The 19155-nt window shown below is 46.9% G+C and overlaps 4 protein-coding genes across 9 annotated transcripts in view; 2 read left to right on the top strand and 2 right to left on the bottom strand.

The window, feature by feature from the left end:
• The window catches only part of asap2a (ArfGAP with SH3 domain, ankyrin repeat and PH domain 2a), a 37680-nt gene extending 28988 nt beyond the window's left edge, over window positions 1-8692 (top strand). For both annotated transcript variants that reach the window (XM_068726298.1, XM_068726299.1), the window contains 13 exons: window positions 466-560; window positions 1018-1207; window positions 1359-1444; window positions 1568-1683; window positions 2238-2305; window positions 2445-2552; window positions 2684-2918; window positions 3398-3553; window positions 3704-3806; window positions 4277-4332; window positions 4497-4576; window positions 5219-5338; window positions 6967-8692. In XM_068726298.1, the coding sequence (XP_068582399.1) occupies window positions 466-560; window positions 1018-1207; window positions 1359-1444; window positions 1568-1683; window positions 2238-2305; window positions 2445-2552; window positions 2684-2918; window positions 3398-3553; window positions 3704-3806; window positions 4277-4332; window positions 4497-4576; window positions 5219-5338; window positions 6967-7041 (1488 nt within the window). In that variant the 3' untranslated portion in view covers window positions 7042-8692. The remainder of the gene's footprint in view (window positions 1-465; window positions 561-1017; window positions 1208-1358; window positions 1445-1567; window positions 1684-2237; window positions 2306-2444; window positions 2553-2683; window positions 2919-3397; window positions 3554-3703; window positions 3807-4276; window positions 4333-4496; window positions 4577-5218; window positions 5339-6966) is intronic.
• A 297-nt stretch (window positions 8693-8989) lies between these two features.
• itgb1bp1 (integrin beta 1 binding protein 1) lies at window positions 8990-12227 on the bottom strand. Of its 5 annotated transcripts, XM_068726465.1 has the most exons (8): window positions 12159-12227; window positions 11956-12034; window positions 11089-11212; window positions 10871-10949; window positions 10654-10784; window positions 10478-10570; window positions 10075-10224; window positions 8990-9976 (listed from the first exon to the last, which is right to left on the bottom strand). In XM_068726465.1, the coding sequence occupies exons 3-8, from the start codon at window positions 11158-11160 to the stop codon at window positions 9905-9907; spliced, it is 597 nt and encodes a 198-aa protein (XP_068582566.1). In that variant the 5' UTR covers window positions 11161-11212; window positions 11956-12034; window positions 12159-12227; the 3' UTR covers window positions 8990-9904. The 5 variants fall into 5 exon arrangements, with proteins under 5 accessions (XP_068582566.1, XP_068582568.1, XP_068582570.1 ...); XM_068726467.1 differs by having other exon boundaries at window positions 11089-11305; window positions 11956-12202; XM_068726469.1 differs by having other exon boundaries at window positions 11089-11283; window positions 11956-12202.
• Window positions 12228-12288: 61 nt separating this feature from the next.
• On the top strand, window positions 12289-17415 carry LOC137884595 (cleavage and polyadenylation specificity factor subunit 3). The gene is made up of 18 exons (XM_068726448.1): window positions 12289-12448; window positions 12594-12657; window positions 12914-13011; window positions 13181-13309; window positions 13406-13583; window positions 13668-13757; window positions 13849-13999; window positions 14154-14329; window positions 14407-14565; window positions 14661-14807; window positions 14923-15075; window positions 15192-15300; window positions 15517-15615; window positions 15767-15861; window positions 15983-16070; window positions 16147-16213; window positions 16327-16423; window positions 16519-17415. Exons 1-18 carry the CDS (start codon window positions 12378-12380, stop codon window positions 16618-16620), a joined length of 2073 nt encoding a protein of 690 aa, XP_068582549.1. The 5' UTR covers window positions 12289-12377; the 3' UTR covers window positions 16621-17415.
• On the bottom strand, window positions 17222-18964 carry LOC137884596 (dnaJ homolog subfamily C member 30, mitochondrial-like). Its single transcript, XM_068726449.1, has one exon. The coding sequence runs from the start codon at window positions 18931-18933 to the stop codon at window positions 17959-17961; it is 975 nt and encodes a 324-aa protein (XP_068582550.1). The 5' UTR covers window positions 18934-18964; the 3' UTR covers window positions 17222-17958.
• Between the last annotated feature and the right edge of the window lie 191 nt (window positions 18965-19155).

Raw genomic sequence — 19155 nt, 5'->3', positions numbered from 1 at the left:
GTCTCCACACAGAATAGCTGAGATATTTAATTTTTTTGGGGCTTTTCTAATCACCGTTTGGTGGAGAGATTTACCGCCTGTGGGCCGGGAGGGATTAAATGCTTCCAGTCACGCTTGCTTTCCTGGGTGTTAAGTCGCCAAGTGGTGTTGGCCACAATCAGATGGGCGTTGTGCATGTAATAACGCCACACACACACACACACACACACACACACACACACACACACACACACACACACACACACACACACACACACACACACACACAGTACTGCATCCTGAGGTGTGAGTTTATCGCGCAATGATGACAACTTTTACCATAATGCATGTGGTGCAGAAAATGTTGAGTATAACTAGTGTCAATGTGTGTGTCTATGTCCGTGTGTGTGTGTGTGTGTGTGTGTGTGTGTGTGTGTGTGTGTGTGTGTGTGTGTGTGTGTGTGTGTGTGTGTGTGTGCTCCACAGCTGGCCAAGAATGTGGGGAATGCAGGCTTTAATGAAATCATGGAGGCTTGTTTAAGTGCTGAAAATGTGGTGAAACCCAACCCAGGCAGTGACATGTAAGTCACCCATCCATCTCTCCCCCATACCAATCTCCCTGGACTCTCTCTCCCTCTCCCCCTCCCTCCCTCCTCCTCTCCCTTGTATCGCATCGTGACACCATCACTGTGACATATTGGCACATCTCAACCATGGAATTGGCAATTAAAGCACAAATTACAGGGCAAGAGTGACTGTTGTGGGATTAGTAGGAAGTCAGAAAGGTATATATGCAGACGGCTTACACCTGATGAATATATCCTATGATTAAGTAATGATGTTCGTCTGTATTAATATAGAAATATGATATAGTGAATGACTAATAACGTATAAGAGCGTTGCTTATTGTTGCTTCGTCTTGTAATAGTCTTCAGCTGTTATCAGTGTGGTACTTTTGTGTCACGCTTTCCGTGACATTGCGAGACGTAAGTGATGCGGCTGTAGCTGAGCTGCTGCTTCTTCACATGTTCACACCAGGCAGGCGAGGAAAGACTTCATCACGGCCAAATACACGGAGAAGCGTTTCGCTCGGAAGAAGTGTCCCGACGCGACGTCGCGGCTCCACACGCTGTGCGACGCGGTGAAGGCCCGGGACATCTTCTCCCTCATCCAGGTCTACGCCGAGGGAGTGGACCTCATGGAGCCCATTCCTCTGGCCAACGGACATGTCAGTACACGAAGCATTCAGTGTGACGTTGAGTCTGTCCTTCGATGGCGACTTGGAAGCCTCAGCCCAGTTTGACTTCTTGATCACATACGAATCTGTGGCCTTCTTCTTGCTCTGTAGCTTGATTCTCTACGTTGTTTTGTTATTCCAGGAACAAGGGGAGACGGCGCTTCATCTCGCGGTCAGGCTGGTGGACAGAACGTCGCTTCACATCGTCGACTTCCTCACTCAGAACAGGTAAACGAAGCCAGACAATACAACAGTCTGACAAATATATTATTATACCTTTTATTGGGGTTTGGACAAGGCGAGGCTTCATTTTGTTCCTCTTTAAAGCTCTCCGTCTGTGTCCCTCTGCAGCTTGAATTTGGACAAGCAGACGGCCAAAGGCAGCTCGGCGCTGCACTACTGCTGCCTGACCGACAACAGCGAGTGTCTCAAACTGCTGCTGCGGGGGAAGGCCTCCATAGAGATCGGTAAGGGAACGTCCCGGCGAACCGGGGCGGCTGCGATGCGTTCACTGTCCCACTCTGTCCTTTTGTCTTGTTCTCGGTCTTGTGTGTAAAGTCATTTTTACATCACTGTAGTATCACATTACGTTCACTCAGTAATTGATCTGCATACTTCAACCACCACCACTGTCTCACACAAATGTCTTTTCTCGCTGCCGCATCCTCTCTCTCTCTCTCTCTCTCTCTGTCTGTCTCTGTCTCTCTCACACACACACACACACACACACCTTGGTTCAAGTCTTTCAGACTCAGTTCCCAGAGGCGCCGGCTCTGCCAGAAGACCACGGCAACTCTTTCTCACAACACTAATCTTTCTACTCCGCTGTGACATCAACAAAACAGCCTGATAATAGATATGGAGAGAAGGAGGACGGAGAGAAACCAGAGAGTTGTTCAGTGTGGGAAACGCTCTAATTACACATTTCTCAGTGAAATGGGAGGAGAGAAAATGGGCCGTGTGTTTGTGCTGCATGCGGATACAGCGATGATCGTATGTTTTCTGTTGTTTTTCTCTCCAGCTAATGAGGCCGGGGAGACGCCGCTGGATATCGCCCGGAGGCTCAAACACCTGCAGTGTGAAGAGCTGGTGAGCTCGCCTTCTACAAACTTGGCTTATGCCTGCGAGCGACATATCGCTTCCTGAAACCCTTCTTTGTTTAGAGCTCGTCGGTCCTGTGTGTGTGTGTTTTACATGCGTCTGGATTTGTTTTTCGTTTTGTGTATAGTTGAACCAAGCGCTGGCGGGGAAATTCAACGCCCACGTCCATGTTGAATACGAATGGTGCCTGCAGCATGAAGACTTGGATGAAAGCGATGAAGATCTGGATGAGAAGGTGAGAGGCACTTTCGTTGACAACGTGCTACACTGTTAAAAGTACTTTGTCTGTTTGCACATTAATCATTCACTACTGACGGGGAAGTTGGTTTGTTTGTCTGACCGTGTCTCGTTGCGCTGCCCCTCCAGCCCAGCCCTCATCGCAGAGACGAGCGTCCGGTCAGCTGTTACACCCCGAGCAGCAACTCTCACCTGCAGAGCGGTCTGGGCTCCGCGGGGCGCGACGCCGTCGGCCTCGCCAAGGACAAGCAGCGCGCCTTCATGCCCAGCCTGGTCAACAACGAGACCTACGGCACCATCCTCAACGCCAGCGCGCCTCAGTCCGCCGCCTCTGCTGCCCCGCCCCTGCCCCCGAGGAACCTGGGTAAGATCGGACGCGGTCGACGTGTCGGTGCTCGGGAGAATGGAAATGAGTTGATTTGGGATAATTAATTCGGTGTTATGAAAACGGTTACTTGATGGAAATAAATGGATCAAATCTTCACAGACTAAAAACAACAACTGTGTCGTAGCTTTACAGGATAACCAACTCATTGTGACACGCTCACCACAGTCGGGCTTTAATAACATTAGTGGCCGTCTGGAGTGCTGCCAGCGGTGCGGAGGAGAAACAACCAGCTGTGTTGGCCACCTCTCTGCACCCCCCCCCCCCCCCCCCCCCCCCCCATTAACTGTCGCTCTCAATTACACTCAAATGGAAACGACTTGACTTTTAAAGTGGACGCTTGTTCTGGCAAAGTGCAGCTCTCTCTCTCTCTCTCTCACTCACACTCACACTCTCACTCTCACTCATATATATTTATATATATCTTAATAACTTCTCTCTGTCTCCGTCTGTCTCAGTCCAGCTATCCGGCCTCGGGGGGATCAGTCAGACTTCAGCGTCCAGCAGCTGGAAGCCCGGTTCTTCTTTAGACCTGGTTGGCCGCCAGAGGTCGTCCTCAGACCCCCCCAACATGCACCCTCCTGTCCCCCCCTTGAGACTCACTTCAACCGGAGGTATGGACCCCCAGCACACCCATTGCTCCCTCATTAAACTGGACCACCGCTGCGGTGAAGACATATTAGTTTAATGTGAAGTCATAGGGTCGGGACTAGCTCAGTTTGCAAAGATATGACAATCAAGGTGTGTGTCACTGTGTGTCCCAGGTCTGGGTCCTCCTGTGGCCAAGATGGAGTCCATGAGCATGCAGTCCAAGTCGAACCAGGGACCGCTGGGCTCCAGAGCAGGGCCACCTAAATCCCCCGCGGGGTAAGAACAGACGGGGAATAAAAATGTGTTTTCACAGCTAATACCATTGTTTTAAGGTGTCAGCAGCAGCTATACGTTTACTGTTAACATGTTCAGGTCTGTAATCAATGCTCAGTGGCATTGTGGCGGCTTTATCAGCAACACGGGGAAACGATAGAATGATATCATTCACTCCACTGCTCTACTGCAGGGTTGTGAATCTTGCTGTTGAATGCTTGTGAGGAACGAGCCGACATGGCTGCTGTTTAGCCGCTTCATTAGCTTCCAGGCTGCGCTCTGCATCGAGCCAGGCGAGCCATGACTCTCCTCCTTTTGTCTTCTCGTCTCCCACGGGGCTTACAGTGCTGCAAAGTATCTGTAACAAAGCTGTCGAGAGACCCGGAGAGCTGGACGGTTTTCTGTTACGTGTATCTTTTTATATGACGTTTACTTACTGCTGATGAGAGTGCATTTCCTTTTTTGTTTTACAGCAATGATAAAAGCTTCAACCGACCACTGAATCGAACGGTGTCCATTGAAAGACCGGGTGAGTGCACGTGATGAGAGAGACATTTACCAGAATCTGTACTTTGTCCGTCTGTCCAGTGTCCGCGTTCACATTGTTCTGCTATCTGCCAGGTCCTGTTTGTTCCGTGGAAAGCGTGGAACGTTTTGTTGTCGTGGTGATATCATTTCCTCTTCCTGTTCCAGCTAAGGAAGTGCCAGGATGCCCCCAGAACTCCGTAGGTCAGTCTCTGCCTCCGGGCCCCTCGCAGAGGAAGATCTACCCGGTGAGTCCCTCGTTCCTCCGCTCTCCGTCCTCCAGATAGAATCGATCATGAAGCGCTTATTCGTTCGCTGACTCCTAAGTCGTGCAGTACCCCTCAGCAGCCTGTAGGCCGACCTATTGTCTCAGTGTTTTTAAAGTGGAGGAATATTTACAGCTTTCTAGTCTGTAATTACGAATAACCGATGCATTTCATTTTGTTTCTAGTCTTCTAGTCTGTCAATTAATACAGAGTCATAGGATTATAGCCTGTGCTGCAGCAGTGACATGTTATCACTGGAGGAATCGTTGGATTTAAAGGTCTCATATCTTCTGCTTCCAGCTATTTTTTTTGTCCTTTTTTGTAAAATTCAAATCTAATTCAACTTTTGTTTTGCGAAGAAATAAATTCCTTCGGTCAGAGGTCCAAGAAAATACACAGAAGCAGTTCAAAATACACAAATATCACAGTAGAAACAAACCAAAAGCCATGTAAATTGTTTTTGTACAGCCCAAAAATATATTCTAAAATTTAGAGTTACCACATTCCAATAGTACAAGAAAAACACAGAAGACAGAACAACAGAGACGGAGACTTCTGGACAGACGTGATCAAACCCGTCTGTGGTGCTTTTTTTTTTTTTTTTGTGTGTTTTCCGTCTCGCAGAAGCAGCGGCCGAAGCGAGTGAAAGCCATCTACAACTGTGTCGCCGACAACCCGGACGAGCTGACCTTCTCTGAGGGCCAGGTGATCGTGGTGGACGGAGAGGAGGACCAGGAGTGGTGGGTCAGTATCTCACACGCCGCTCATTTCAATGGCTCCTTCATTTTGGATATTTCTCAGATTAAAGCACAAAGAGCTCCAGAGTCCAGCTCCCGTCCTGCACTCGGTAACCATGGTGGCTAAAGCAAAAAAAAAAAAAAAGCCATGACCTCATTCGGGCTCATACCCCCCCCTCCTCCCCCCCCTCCTCCTCTTTTTCCGCCTGCTGCTGCTTCCTCTCTGGAGCCCCTTGTGTGAACATCGACCAGCTGCAACTTGTTTTCCTCTGAGCCACCTCTGCAGATATGACCGTATTTAGTCACTTTTGTCCCTGCGTGGACGCTAAAGTCCCCCCGGGATCGCCGCCATGCTTTCCTCTCCGTCCTGCAATCACAATTACAACGTTTCATTTTTCTAATTTCTGAATATAAAGATATTTAATTTCTTGTGGTGGCTGAGAAAGCGTCGAATGAGTGCAAAAGCAACAGTGTGATGTAATGTTGGACATATGTGGACGTGTGTGTGTGTATCTACCCTTTGTTCTTTTGTCCCCTTGTATACCTTTTATTAATATTATTATCGTCCACATATGAACAGATTAAACATTCATTGTACAGCATGAGACCAGTAGCCTGCAATTCAGCGATAAATATTACAATCACACAAAAGAAAATGAGATTTTCTACAAACACGGTTATCACGTAATCACATGATCACACTGCAGGTGATCGATCCTGCGCAGGCCTGGCTCATCTGGAACGAGCCTAATAATCGTCCTGCAGCAATAATAGTCCGTTTAATCGTTACCATCCATCGTTTCTCACTTCCTGCTTTTTGCGTTGTGGCTTTTGCATTCGCTGGACACCTTTGGGCCACCGTAGTTCATCTTTAGTTTCCACTGTATGAACTAATTGCTTGTTGTTCTGTATTTAGTTCCTCGTTGTGTTTCACTTCTAGCCTTGTGTGTGTGTGTGTGTGTGTGTGTGTGTGTGTGTGTGTGTGTGTGTGTGTGTGTGTGTGTGTGTGTGTGTGTACATTGTTGGAGCAGAAACAAGTCCTAGCTTTTTGTTTTCAGGTATAGGAGACGTTTAAAATGACTTTAACGGACATAATAAGTTCTGTCGTCTTTATCGGCTAAGGTAATATGAAGTGGGAGCGTCGTGTTAAATGTGATTTAGATGTTAATTGTGTTTGAGCCTCTCGTAGTCCACTCTGTGCTCCATTAGTTGGTGTTTAGTGAGGCGAGCTGTTGGCACTGATCTCCTGATTCACTTAAAAAAAATCTAAAAGATTTCCACCATGTAGACGTTCTACACAACATGCATCCCAGGTGTATCGTGTATTAGAAGGCTACTCATAATATTTAGTGCACACACACACACACACACACACACACACACTGAGAAAAGGCCGATCAGTCTTTGATTGTAAGAATCGATATTGAATCTTTCAATAGCGATCGATCCGAGAACCCAGCCCTAGAGTTTAGTGGTGTTCTAGTCTGGTGAATGTGACTTATTTGGTTGAAAGCAGTCAAATTGTTCAGCGTGTCAGTGAACTTGCACCCTCCCAGTAGAATAAAACCCCAACCTGACTACAACCAGCTGCTTTTCATCGTCCTCTGACGTCACCTCGGTCTTCCCTCTCCACAGCTGGGCCACATTGAAGGCGACCCGGTGAGGAGGGGAGCCTTCCCCGTCACCTTTGTACACTTCATTGCCGACTGAACGGTTCCCCTCAGGAAGCGTCGTCCCTCCTTCACCCGCCTCTCTTCAGCCAGCAAACACCCACCATCGTCCCAGTGTTTGTCGTCGTCATCATCATCATCATCATCATCATCGTCGTCGTCAGCGAGCTTCAGCGCCGCGTCGTCGCCTCGTCTGGAAGTCGCTCCTCGTCTCCGGGCCTCGTGGGACTGCGTGTGGATTTAACGCTTCTGACAAAAGACTGTAGGATTTAAAAAAAACGATGATTGTAGTCCGTGACCTCTCGCAATAAATGCACTTTGCTCGTCTTTATCCTCGTTGCAGCATAAGGTGACATAATGAAGGTTCATTTGTACAGTACTCACTTCCTCCATTTTCTGTTTAGTACTGCGAAGACTACAGCAATGTATTTGAACAAATGTAAATGTGAACATAGGCAACATGCTAACATTCCTTCCCACCCTGCAGGAGGCCTCCTGTGGAGAGGCTTTTCCTGATGGTGCTAAGTTAACCCCGGAATATGCTAGATCGCTTCCCTGTCTTTGAAACGCGACACAGATAATGTAAAGACGCCCTCAGACTCACCACACCTGGGAGAAGTCACTTTCTCACGGGTGTGTGGAGTGATGGAGCAGCTTCTCCACACACACACACACACACACACACACACACACACACACACACACACACACACACACACACACACACACACACACACACACACACACTTCCTGTACCGCTTCGTTAGAGAGGATACTATTCAACAGCAACAGTCCAGCTCTCCTTCCCGTAGTGTTTCAGGCATAATGCTGACATTGACAGCAGCAGCCGGGAATCACCTTTGTGCCGAGTCTGACACCTCGGCCTGTCTTCACCTGTCTTCTGCCTTATTAGAGGAACAGGAAGCGTCTCGTCTGAACACAATAAGCTGAGAATGAAACGATACTGAAGTAAGAGAGAGTGGGAATGTTATGAGAAGCAGGAGTCGCTTCTCTGACTCGTTGCCTTTGAGAGCGCTCGGACTCCGACAGGCATTTATTTTTGTTGTTCAGCTAAATGAGCTGAATTGTCTTCGCCTCTACACAGAGGAGGAAATGTCCTTCCTGCAGCTTCAGCCTCTCACATCTGTACATCTCTTGGGTCCCGTGATGTAGAAAGATGGATTCATCAATAGTGTTGCGAGATAAATATCAAAACATTCGATGTAATTGACTTCATTTCGGTTGCAAAGCAACTTTCTTCCTGTTCATAATGTCGATATTTAAGCATTTAACCTGAAACCAGAGGCTTCCTTGGATTCGTGAATGACGAGAAGCATGTGAATCGTAGCCGACGCACTCTTCATCATGTTTGATATGAACTCACTGGAAACAGGAAGATTTAATTATCTATTTGTGTAAATAGTTTTGATTTTGTTGATATTTATATGTAAAAAGAAGAGTTAGCCTGGGCACTAAATGTCTTTTAATGGTCTGTGATGATGAGTAGTTACAGGTCTCAGCTGGACCTGTATGTGTGTGTGTGTGTGTGAAATCACAAGTACACACACATAACTGGGACAATAAATGTAATTCATTCACATTAACTGTCTGTGGATTACTGCATCCACTCTTCACTCTATTGTGCAAACAAATGGAAAAATGAAACTGGAATAATAAAAGATGAAATAACACGAGTCTCTGGTCTGTTTCTGAGGAGTTTGTGATCCTGTGATCTCAGAACGACTTGTTAAAGGAGCTGCATTTAAAAACATGTGACCAGTGAGATCCTCCGCACTAGAAGTGTGACGTGTGAAGAGCTCCCTCTGATGGAGTGTTTCACTGTGTTTGCATCCAAGTTTCACAGAGCGCTGCAGTGTGAAGGCGTGTACTGTGATGTGTTTTGAGGGAAGAAATATGATTTTTACTATCAACATCACTCACCCAGCAACAACTGCAACGATTGATAATTAAGACACTCGACACTGAAATAAAAAGGAGAAAATACACTTTAATAAGTCAACTAATCGCAATTAAATCAAATTATTTAATGTCATACTTTCCACACAATCTTAACATCAGGTGAGTCTTCTACAGCCTGATGGGATTCATGTGGTTTCAGCAAGTGAGTGGATTTAATGCATTTTAATCACTACATTAAAAACAACAAATCCGAAAAACACGTCAAGCTTTTGGTACCAAGAAAATGAAAACGAGAGACAATAAAAGTCAAAACTCATTAGAAATGAGGCTCCTCTCACACGGTTCAAGCATATTTGTATAATGTACCTTTGAGTCGTAAACAGTGACTGCTATTGTACCAATACTGTGAAAAAACACACAAAAGGATATTTAAACTTAAAACGGGGTCTGAGTAGTTTCCACATGAAGAGAAAGAATATTGTGAAATAAGCGTACCGTGTTTCTCTTCTGATGAATCAACAGCACCATGTTACACCATTGTTTGCTTTAAATATGATTCATTTACAATGTGCACCGTATTCCAATGCGTTATCAAATACTACCGTTTCCTTTCCTTTTTTCGCTCTTGACTTCCTGCGACGGGTCGAGGAGCTCGTGAGGTAAAGAAACAACTTCAGAGGAAACGATTCAGACAAGTTCACAGTTCTGTCTCAGCTGGTGGGTTAAGGGTTAACATTCATCACAACGTGAGCGTGACGAGTCATCGATACAGGATAATGAATCATGCTCTCCTGCAAAACTAACATGGAAAACACACCGGATTTGTCTTCCAGTTAATCTCTCCTTGAGAAAACAAAGTTGGGGAAATGGTTGCAGTTGTTTTGGCGATCTTCTGATTTTTACTGTTGCTGGGTTGTTTTTTTTGCAGTTGTTTTCGTTTCTCTTCTCGTCAGATCTCAGCTCCCGTCCTTCTCAAGCTCCCCTCAGGATTTGACCGACGTCAGAGCGCAGTCGAAGGAAGCCGACAGCACCTTGCAGATGGACTGAGCCTGCTCCTGTGGAGACAGGGTGACAGATCACGTGTTGGGGGGGAAAATACCTCAAACCCAGGAAGAAAAAAAAACAGTTTAATTTGATACGTTATCGCACTCACCGAGCTGCTGCACTGGTACACCCAGATGCTGCACTCCTCTTGCGCCGCATCGGTGGTTTTGAGAGCCAGGAGGTTCTTCCCCGCACCCAGGCCGTCATCGTAACACAGCATGCGCACGATCAGGTACAGCGGGTGGCGGTGCAGCACGTCCTGGACCGATTAAAAAGGAACATAAGCATGCATTTCTTCTTCATTTGTAGTGCAGAACCATCGCCGATCAAGGTGGATTTACTCCACCGATGACATATTTGAGTCCAGCAGCTTTGTGCAGGAGCCATGTCAAAACTATAAATTGGTGCCGAGTTCATAAGCATGCTGTGTGGCTGTATTGACGACCCAGCAATGCTGCAGTCTGATGGATGAGCATTCACTCTGGAGGACGGTACATCACGTTTCTACTCACACACTGGTCCAGCGAGGCCACCTTGACTCCGTACTTCGACACTCCCAGAATCATCTCTTCGTCTCCGGGCACGAAGGGCAGCGCTCCATCTTGCTGTGAATATTCACAGCATCTTCATGAATGAATGATGTGATTATTATTGACCGCTTGGAAGCCCACTTGAAGCGTGTCCTTACCTGGGCGGCGTCGATGTAGTTGATGAGGTCCAGAGGCTCCTGGAGGGTCTTGCTCATGTCAAAGCGCAACTTCTCCACGGCTCCCACGTACTTCACCCGGAACTCGGCACACGTTTCGGACGCGCTGTTTCCTTTCCGAGGGCACGCGTCGAATAACCCGTTAGTAAAGAGAAAGAAGCAGGAAATACGTCGACTTCCTGTGCGTTGGTCGACTCACCTGAGCTCTTGGTGGAGTCTGTATCGAGGCTGGCGACCGTGCTGGATCTGGAGAGCCCCCCCAAACTGGAGTCCACAGACTACATGGAGTCAGAGACAGGAGAGGGTGTTGGCTCAACAAGGAGAAAGTAGCTCCATCATAACATTTATGTGTGTGTGTGTGTGTGTGTGTGTGTGTGTGTGTGTGTGTGTGTGTGTGTGTGTGTGTTGTTTGCTTACTTTGCTCTTGGTGCTGATCTCACTGCTTTGCGAGCTGCTGCTGCTGTGGCGCTTCTTGACTTTCCGGAACATTCTTCACCATGTCGACCGCATCCGGCACCTCTCCAGCAGCCTCACCCCAAACCTGAACCACCGTGGACCGTTAAGACACACCACCAGAACGTCCTCTCACGTCCCAGCAGAGAGGACGAATAACTGAATGTGGAACATCTCAATTCTGAATCATGGATCAATGAGGGTGTTCATTCAGCTACATTATAATCCTAGTATTAGTAAGATATGCTTTTACTTATTTATCCACAAATTTAGCTATGAAGGCCTTACAAAATAAAAGTGTGAATCCCAAAAAAAGTTGAGATGGTTAGAAAACAACAAGTTAGCTGTTAAATAATGAAACAACACCAACACATCATAACACTGTAATACACACTATCTCTGTGGTGGTCAGAGGTGTTTCATAAAACGCTGGTCCAGCCTGTATTTATGCAGATCACCAGATACATTTGAAACCAATTGATCCGTTACACCTGATGTTGCGGGGGGCCATAAAAAATGTAGAACCTCCTCAAATGACACACCACACGCAACAGGTTACGTCGGACCCTGAACGCATCACGCCTCCAGCTAGACGTTTGTCTAATGTAACGATATTAACTTGTAACCTAACGTTACGTGCTAAAAGAAGAGCTATGAATAATATCACCATCACATTTAATTTCCACGCTGAAGTTGAAAAGCGGAGTTCACGAGCGGTTGGCAAACACAAACGCTGTTATACTAAATAGATTTAGCGATAGCTGTCTTTCACGAGACGTTAAACAGTAACCGTCTCGGTGTTAATGTTCCTCGAGGAGGATGTAGTTTTACCTTCAGTTTGACTCAGATGTTGAAGAGTTTCACAGCCTACACCCAACACCACTTAAAGGGCACGCGACGAAGTACTCGCCTAAAAAACAAAAAGAATGTCTCTAAAGTTGAATATTGAGCGTGTGTACAAAGGTTCAGACCACACAAATATTAGTTTATGTCCTTTGTAACGTTTAGTCGTGTTAATAATGTGAATTCGTTACCGCAAACCGTCCAACTGCTGTAGCGGAACTCTGTGCGTCAACGACGCTTTCTGGTCGGCTGTATTTTTGCACACCACCGGAAATGTGACGTCACACGAGCCCGCCCCCCCCTCTCTCTCTCGCTCTCATTCATGCAACAAACGGCGCAGCTGCAGTGCGGCGCAGTATGACCGCATTTATTTGTTCTATTTTAATATTTGCGTGCACAATTTAACACGCATGGCGACCAAGCGCAAAGTAGAGGTGATTGTCCCCGCAGAGGAGAGTGACCAGCTGCTGATCCGTCCACTGTGAGTTCATTTTTATTTTATTTTATTGTATTTAATTTAATGAATACAGGTTTTGAGTGGCTGCCTCAAATATGCAAATATAATAACAATAAATGCATTGTAACGTTAGCTTTAACGCTGTATTCGCGTGTGACGCTACCTACAGGGGCGCCGGTCAGGAGGTCGGGAGGTCATGCATCATCCTGGAGTTCAAAGGAAGGAAAATTATGGTAAATATGTGTGTCTTCATTTAAGAAATAATATGTTTTTACCCAACCACACATCTATATTATAGAACAGCAATAACTATCAGAACAGGTAATTCTATGTTCTTATTTTGTGTGGGCTCTAATATCCTGTCTGCTGTTTTTATTTTATATGTTTTAAATATGTTTTTGTTGTTTTATAGAGTGCTGTGTTAAGTTGGTGGACCCAGGACAGTATTGCTATTGAGTGCGTTATTCTGGGTCATGTTGTGTTTTGCAGCTGGACTGTGGTATCCACCCTGGGTTGGAGGGGATGGATGCTCTCCCCTACATAGACTTGATAGACCCAGCTGAGATAGACCTGCTGCTCATCAGCCAGTGAGTCTTTCCTCCTCCCTCTACGTGTTGAACCGTCTATTTTTTAAGTATCCTCTGTATCTGTTATCTCCTTATTAATGCATTTTCTGCCTGTATTCTACTTTGATTGTATTCTAAAACAGAACTACGGATGTGTCATGTGATAATGCTGTGTGCGTCCTCTCACCAGTTTCCACTTGGATCACTGTGGAGCTCTGCCCTGGTTCCTACAAAAGACCAGCTTTAAAGGCAGGACTTTCATGACCCACGCCACTAAGGCCATCTACCGCTGGCTACTGTCAGACTATGTCAAAGTCAGGTGGGAGCAGCAGCAGCAGCAGTCATCATTATGGAAAACCTCCTAAAAAAACAATAATACAGTACTTGTAATAATTTTGTCTTTGATTTATCGCAGCAACATTTCTGCAGACGACATGCTGTACACCGAGACCGACCTGGAGGAGAGCATGGATAAGATCGAGACCATCAACTTCCACGAGGTGAAGGAGGTGGCTGGAATCAAGTTCTGGTGCTACCACGCCGGTCACGTGCTGGGAGCTGCCATGTTCATGATCGAAATAGCGGGAGTCAAGGTAAACGACTCTTGCTTTTTGTTCCCCAGAGATCTAAGGATGCGTATGAAGTTCACTTAACGAGACCTTTGTCGGCCCGTCCAGCTGCTGTACACGGGAGACTTCTCCCGGCAGGAAGACAGGCATCTGATGGCAGCAGAGATCCCCAGCGTCAAACCTGACATCCTAATCATAGTACGCCACATATCCAGTCGCCTTCTACGCTCGTTTTAATGGATCTTTGGGGGGTGATCACAGCATGGTGAATCCTGTTATTCTTTTGCAGGAGTCTACCTACGGCACCCACATCCACGAGAAGAGGGAGGAGCGAGAAGCTCGCTTCTGTAACACGGTCCACGACATCGTCAACAGAGAAGGCCGCTGTTTGATCCCGGTGTTCGCCTTGGGGCGGGCCCAGGAACTGCTGCTCATTCTGGGTGAGGAGCTACGCTACGGATTACGCCTCTGAATAGGCAGTTTCACCAACACTGTTAGCCGCTGTGCTATCATTTTATATGACCCTTTTCCTCCGCTTAATATCTGCATTGTATCAGAAGAGTCTGTATGATGGTGTCTCGTGTTCTCCTGCAGATGAGTACTGGCAGAACCACCCAGAGCTCCACGACATCCCCATCTACTATGCTTCATCCCTGGCCAAGAAGTGCATGGCTGTGTACCAGACCTACGTCAACGCAATGAACGACAAGATCCGCAAAGCCATCAATATCAACAACCCTTTCGTCTTCAAGCACATCAGCAACCTCAAGGTGGATACAGACTCCCAGACCGTTGTGTATGTAGGCTGCTGAATCTATAGAACTGTGGTGTCTGTGTGTGTTTCCAGAGCATGGATCACTTTGACGACATCGGTCCCAGTGTGGTGATGGCCTCTCCTGGTATGATGCAGAGCGGGCTCTCCAGAGAGCTCTTTGAGAGCTGGTGCACCGATAAGAGGAACGGAGTCATCATCGCTGGATACTGTGTCGAAGGCACGCTGGCCAAGGTCCGCTGTTTCTCTAATAATAGATAGATGCCAGACAGATACGGTGAATGTATTATTACGGCGTCTTACTGTGATGTGTCGCGTGCTCTCTGCAGCACATCATGTCTGAGCCGGAGGAGATCACCACCATGTCGGGGCAGAAGCTGCAGCTGAAGATGTCCGTGGACTACATCTCTTTCTCGGCCCACACTGACTACCAGCAGACCAGCGAGTTCATCAGGGCCCTCAAACCACCTCATGTGGTAGGAGAGAAGAAAAGAACTCATTGTTTTGTGTTCCTCAGTTGTTCATACCCGTCAGTGAACGCAGTCGTTAAATGAAAGTCCTTGAACTTCCTTCCTTGCATGTTGTCGTCAGATCCTGGTCCACGGGGAGCAGAATGAAATGGCCCGTCTGAAGGCTGCGCTGATCAGGGAGTACGAGGATAATGACCAGGTTCACATCGAAGTCCACAACCCTCGCAACACAGAAGCTGTCACCCTCAACTTCAGGGGAGAGAAGTTGGCCAAGGTCCGTAAACTGCCCGTCTGTCTCTGATCGAGATTGTTGCCTGTAGAACACGACCCTGTGCCGCTGTTGTTACGAAGCTAGAATGACGTGACCGAACACTGCCCCCCCCTCTCCAGGTGATGGGCTCTCTGGCTGATAAGAAGTGTGCCCAGGGCCAGAGGGTGTCAGGCATACTGGTGAAAAAGAACTTCAACTACCACATCCTCAATCCCTCGGACCTTTCTAGTACGTTTTTTTGTTTTTTTTTTAGTTCTCCAAACTGTCTTTAAATTTGAGAATCGGAGTCAATTTTCAGTCAGTGACTTTGGGAATCAAGACCAAAAAAAAAAAAGAGTAACCTTGATCACGTTGGCTCCAGTTTTTCATAAGTCAAGCCCATGCTTAAAACAATCAACTCAAATAATGACGACAGTGAACTGACCCGACGCTTCTGTTTTGCAGCCTACACAGAGCTGGCCATGAGCACAGTGAAACAAAGCCAGGCCATCCCGTTCACTGGACCGTACTCACTGCTCGTCTGCCATCTGAGGAACCTCACCGGTGAGACCGCCATATTGACGTATAGTGTGCAAACTTTTCAAATGAAATGATTGATTAAAGAACGGAGCTGTTTTCACTTTGTCTGAGTTTACGCCGTACTGACTGTGGCTGTCTTCTTCTTCTTCTTCTTCTTCTTCCCCTCTTCACTCAGGTGACGTAGAGGAACTGGATGGAACTGAGAAGAACACGTTGAAGATATTTAAAAATATCACTCTGGTCCACGAGGTCGGCATGGTGCTGCTGGAGGTGAGCGGGTCGGGCTTCTGGCTCTGGCCCTGCTTTAGTCTGATGCTCGATAGCAACACGTTGCTCTCTGCAGACGGGCCTCATTCACCCAAACACCCTTTGTCTTCATCTCCCGTCTCAGTGGCTAGCAAACCCTCTGAACGACATGTATGCCGACGCTGTCACCACTGTAGTGCTGGAGGTCCAGTCCAACCCGAAGGCTCAGAAAGGTATGCTTTGTGTCTTGTTATTGTCATGGGCTTTTGTTTTTCTGAATTCCTGTTTAATGTGACTCGTGATTGACAGCCATGGAGACCCAGAGTGCCGTTATGGACATGGACATCTTCCAAACCCGACTGGGAGTCATGTTGCAGTGAGTGACAAGCAGTCCATACCAACTTGTTTATGATATTGCATACATTTAAAAGGTGTACTGTGCTTTACTTTCACTGTGCTAACAGATCTTGCTTCTCTCTCCGTCTTTAGGGACATGTTTGGAGAGGAATGTGTGGATTTCAGTGACGATAAGAACATCTCTGTGACGGTAGACGGGAAGACGGTTCACATCTGCTTGGAAACGAGGGTGAGGAGCTTTTAGCCCGTCGCACCATGACACAGAACAATGTACGCGGTAGGATTCATTGCACCCCTCTCACTGACCCGCTCCCCCCCCATCAGTCGGTGTGCTACGAGGAGGAATGCACAGACGACGACTCCCTGAGAGAGATGGTTGAGCTGGCAGTGCAGCGGCTCTACGACGCCCTCAACCCGGTCATCTGAGAGCGCCGGTGGGACCGTTCGTCGCAACGGACCGGACGTCTGGACTTTAAACTGACGAGGGACAGAGATTCTGAAGCTCGGCCGTCGCAGATGTAAAAACAAAGAGCGCTTTCTACGGACTCAGCGTTGAAAGTCAACACGCCGCTCGGATTTCTGCGCTAGAAATGGGACGACGTGTTCCTAAGAACCATCGTGACACAGTTTGAGATCATTACGCACCTGACGTGAATGGTTTGGTGTAATTGGAAAACCTCAACAACCAATCCCAGTCCCACTTCATGAGTGCTATTTGGAGATTGGCCTTTTTAATAATTAACTTAACGTTTATGATTTGTGAGCTACCAAGTAAAAAAAAAGAAGAGAAAATGTCATTTAATAAGCTGTGTAGATAGGATTTGTTTTCATAGATTTTAGTGTTTATTTTTTGTTATGCAAGCACTTTTAATATATTTAATAAGTTTACTGTATTAATGTAATGTCGGGTTTGTTTGACCAGAGTTGGTTACTAATGTGCACTGATATGACTCGTTTACTTATAACTGTGGTTCTCTAAATGCACTAAATGTTTGTGTTCATTATACAAACTATTGACTTTAGAACGTGAAGTTTGATTATTTATTTCTAGTGTCAGAAAAGCTCTTTAACTTGAGTTCATCAGTGTTGGTGTAACTTTAACGTACAAAAGACTCGAGCAGCATTTGTTTCACGGTGCTCTGCCACTGATCATGTCATTTATTAAGTCAAACATCTGAACAGTGTTGATTTTTACAATAAATATATCCCCAAGGCACCTTTTATTATGAGCATATGGCTCTCAATATATCACAGATACACACTTCCCTTACATTGCATGAAACATTGAAACCATCGTCACAACTTGTGGCGTCATGAAAAATAAAGAAATCTGCAAAACAGATGACTTTATAAAAGCCAAAGTTGATAATCTTGTTCCTTATTATTCAATCAGATAATTACTGATTTAAATAATTTGGACGTTGTATTCTGAGTGAAAAACGCCAAGACTAGGAGTTACACTGACAGTGAGACAAACAGTAAATACTATGTTTACAGACAAAGTATACAAGTATACATACAGTACTGTGATACAGACTGAGGAACTGATATGCACTTTACGGTTTAGTCTTTGATTTGCAGCTTTTCAGAGAACAGTGTAATCCTCTTAACTGTGTCGCTTTGACCCAAAGGATGACGTTAAGTCATATTGCACAATATTTCATTTTAACAGCAGTGATGTTGTTTGTTTGTAGTGTCACTGTGATGATTCAAGTGAGTCCAGAATCCCTAAACACGGACGACATTCCTCCACCTGAACGAACTTCATCCTCGCCTCAAACTGCTCACTATACCCAGGGCCATCGCCACCAGCGCCACAACACCCATCTCCATCATCCGGCCCATCTTCTTCTCCGCGATCGTCTCCTGCTTCTTCCTCTGCAGCTCCTCTTTGCGGACCCGGATGTCTCGCTCTCTCTGAAGCTGCTCGCTGTAGTGGGCCTTGAAGAACTTGTCGAAATCGAAGACTCGGCTGTCCGCGCCCACCACGGACCGCCGGCTCTCGGCGGGGTCTCTCGCGGAGCTCCCCGCCGCGCCCTTGGCGGAGGGTCTGGCTGTCGCGATGAGGTCCGACTGACTCAGCAGACCCCGGTCGTATTTCTTCCTCAGCGACTTGTTGCCCAGCACGGTGTAGGCCTCGCTGATCTCGGAGAAGCGGACCGTGGCGTCCTCGCTGGCGGCGTTTCTGTCCGGGTGGTAGATGAAGGACTGCTTGTAGTAGGCGGTTTTTATCTGCGTCTGCGTGGACGTAGGTGACACCTCCAGGATGTCATAGTAGCCCGTTTTGGTTTTGTAAAGGGGCTCAGATCGCGTGTCGCTGTAAGCTCTGATGAACACAAACAAGCCCAGGCTCTGCTGTCCACGAGCGGACCAAAGAGTCCTCCGGGACTTGGTCCGGCACCGAGGTAGAACTTTCTCTATATTTTGAACCTGTCTTTGGTAAAGACACGACTCTTTGTTGAGGTAATAGCAATCCCAGACATTAACACTACCGAACAGTGGTGGTGTTACCCTTGTGTAACTGTCTTGTGGAACTCCAGCGGTCCTTATGTCCGCTGCGGTTCCGGCTCCCTGCAGTGCTCCACTTTGAGTGTCACCGAGAAGAAACTCCGCCGATGGAGACGAAGCCCGTGTTGCACTTATACTTTGCTTAATCTGACTTTCAAGGCGGTACCGACTACATGTTTTTTGTGCAAAGGTGTACGCTTCCCTTCCGTAGCGCAGTCTGACCTCCGCCATGTTTGACGGAAGTTAAACTGACTTCCGGCACGCTTCTTCTTCTTCTTCTTCTTCTTCTTCTTCTTCTTCTTCTTCTTCTTTTTCTGGTTTTACGGCGGTTGGCATCCATCTTATTGGTGCATTACCGCCACCTTCTGCTCCGGAGTGTGGATCAGACGATACTTCCGGGACGCTGCTGATGGCGGCTCATCTAATGAACCATTAAAGTAAAATATTACCGAC

The sequence above is a fragment of the Cebidichthys violaceus genome, unplaced genomic scaffold (assembly GCF_023349555.1).
Source record: "Cebidichthys violaceus isolate CVI_PGR_0920_01 unplaced genomic scaffold, fCebVio1.0.p SCAF_39, whole genome shotgun sequence".
In the NCBI taxonomy this organism is placed as follows: Eukaryota; Metazoa; Chordata; class Actinopteri; order Perciformes; family Stichaeidae; genus Cebidichthys; species Cebidichthys violaceus.
This window is presented reverse-complemented; position numbering and strand designations above follow the sequence as displayed.

Coding starts and splice junctions, on each gene's coding strand:
- LOC137884596 (XM_068726449.1), bottom strand. CDS start 18,933: ATGGCGGAGGTCAGACTGCGCTACGGAAGGGAAGCGTACACCTTTGCA.
- itgb1bp1 (XM_068726465.1), bottom strand. CDS start 11,160: ATGTTCCGGAAAGTCAAGAAGCGCCACAGCAGCAGCAGCTCGCAAAGC. Junction 10,950..11,088: donor AGATCAGCACCAAGAGCAAA/GTAAGCAAACAA, acceptor GACTCCATGTAG/TCTGTGGACTCCAGTTTGGG. Junction 10,785..10,870: donor AGACTCCACCAAGAGCTCAG/GTGAGTCGACCA, acceptor GCCCTCGGAAAG/GAAACAGCGCGTCCGAAACG.
- LOC137884595 (XM_068726448.1), top strand. CDS start 12,378: ATGGCGACCAAGCGCAAAGTAGAGGTGATTGTCCCCGCAGAGGAGAGT. Junction 12,449..12,593: donor CAGCTGCTGATCCGTCCACT/GTGAGTTCATTT, acceptor CGCTACCTACAG/GGGCGCCGGTCAGGAGGTCG. Junction 13,012..13,180: donor GACCTGCTGCTCATCAGCCA/GTGAGTCTTTCC, acceptor TCCTCTCACCAG/TTTCCACTTGGATCACTGTG.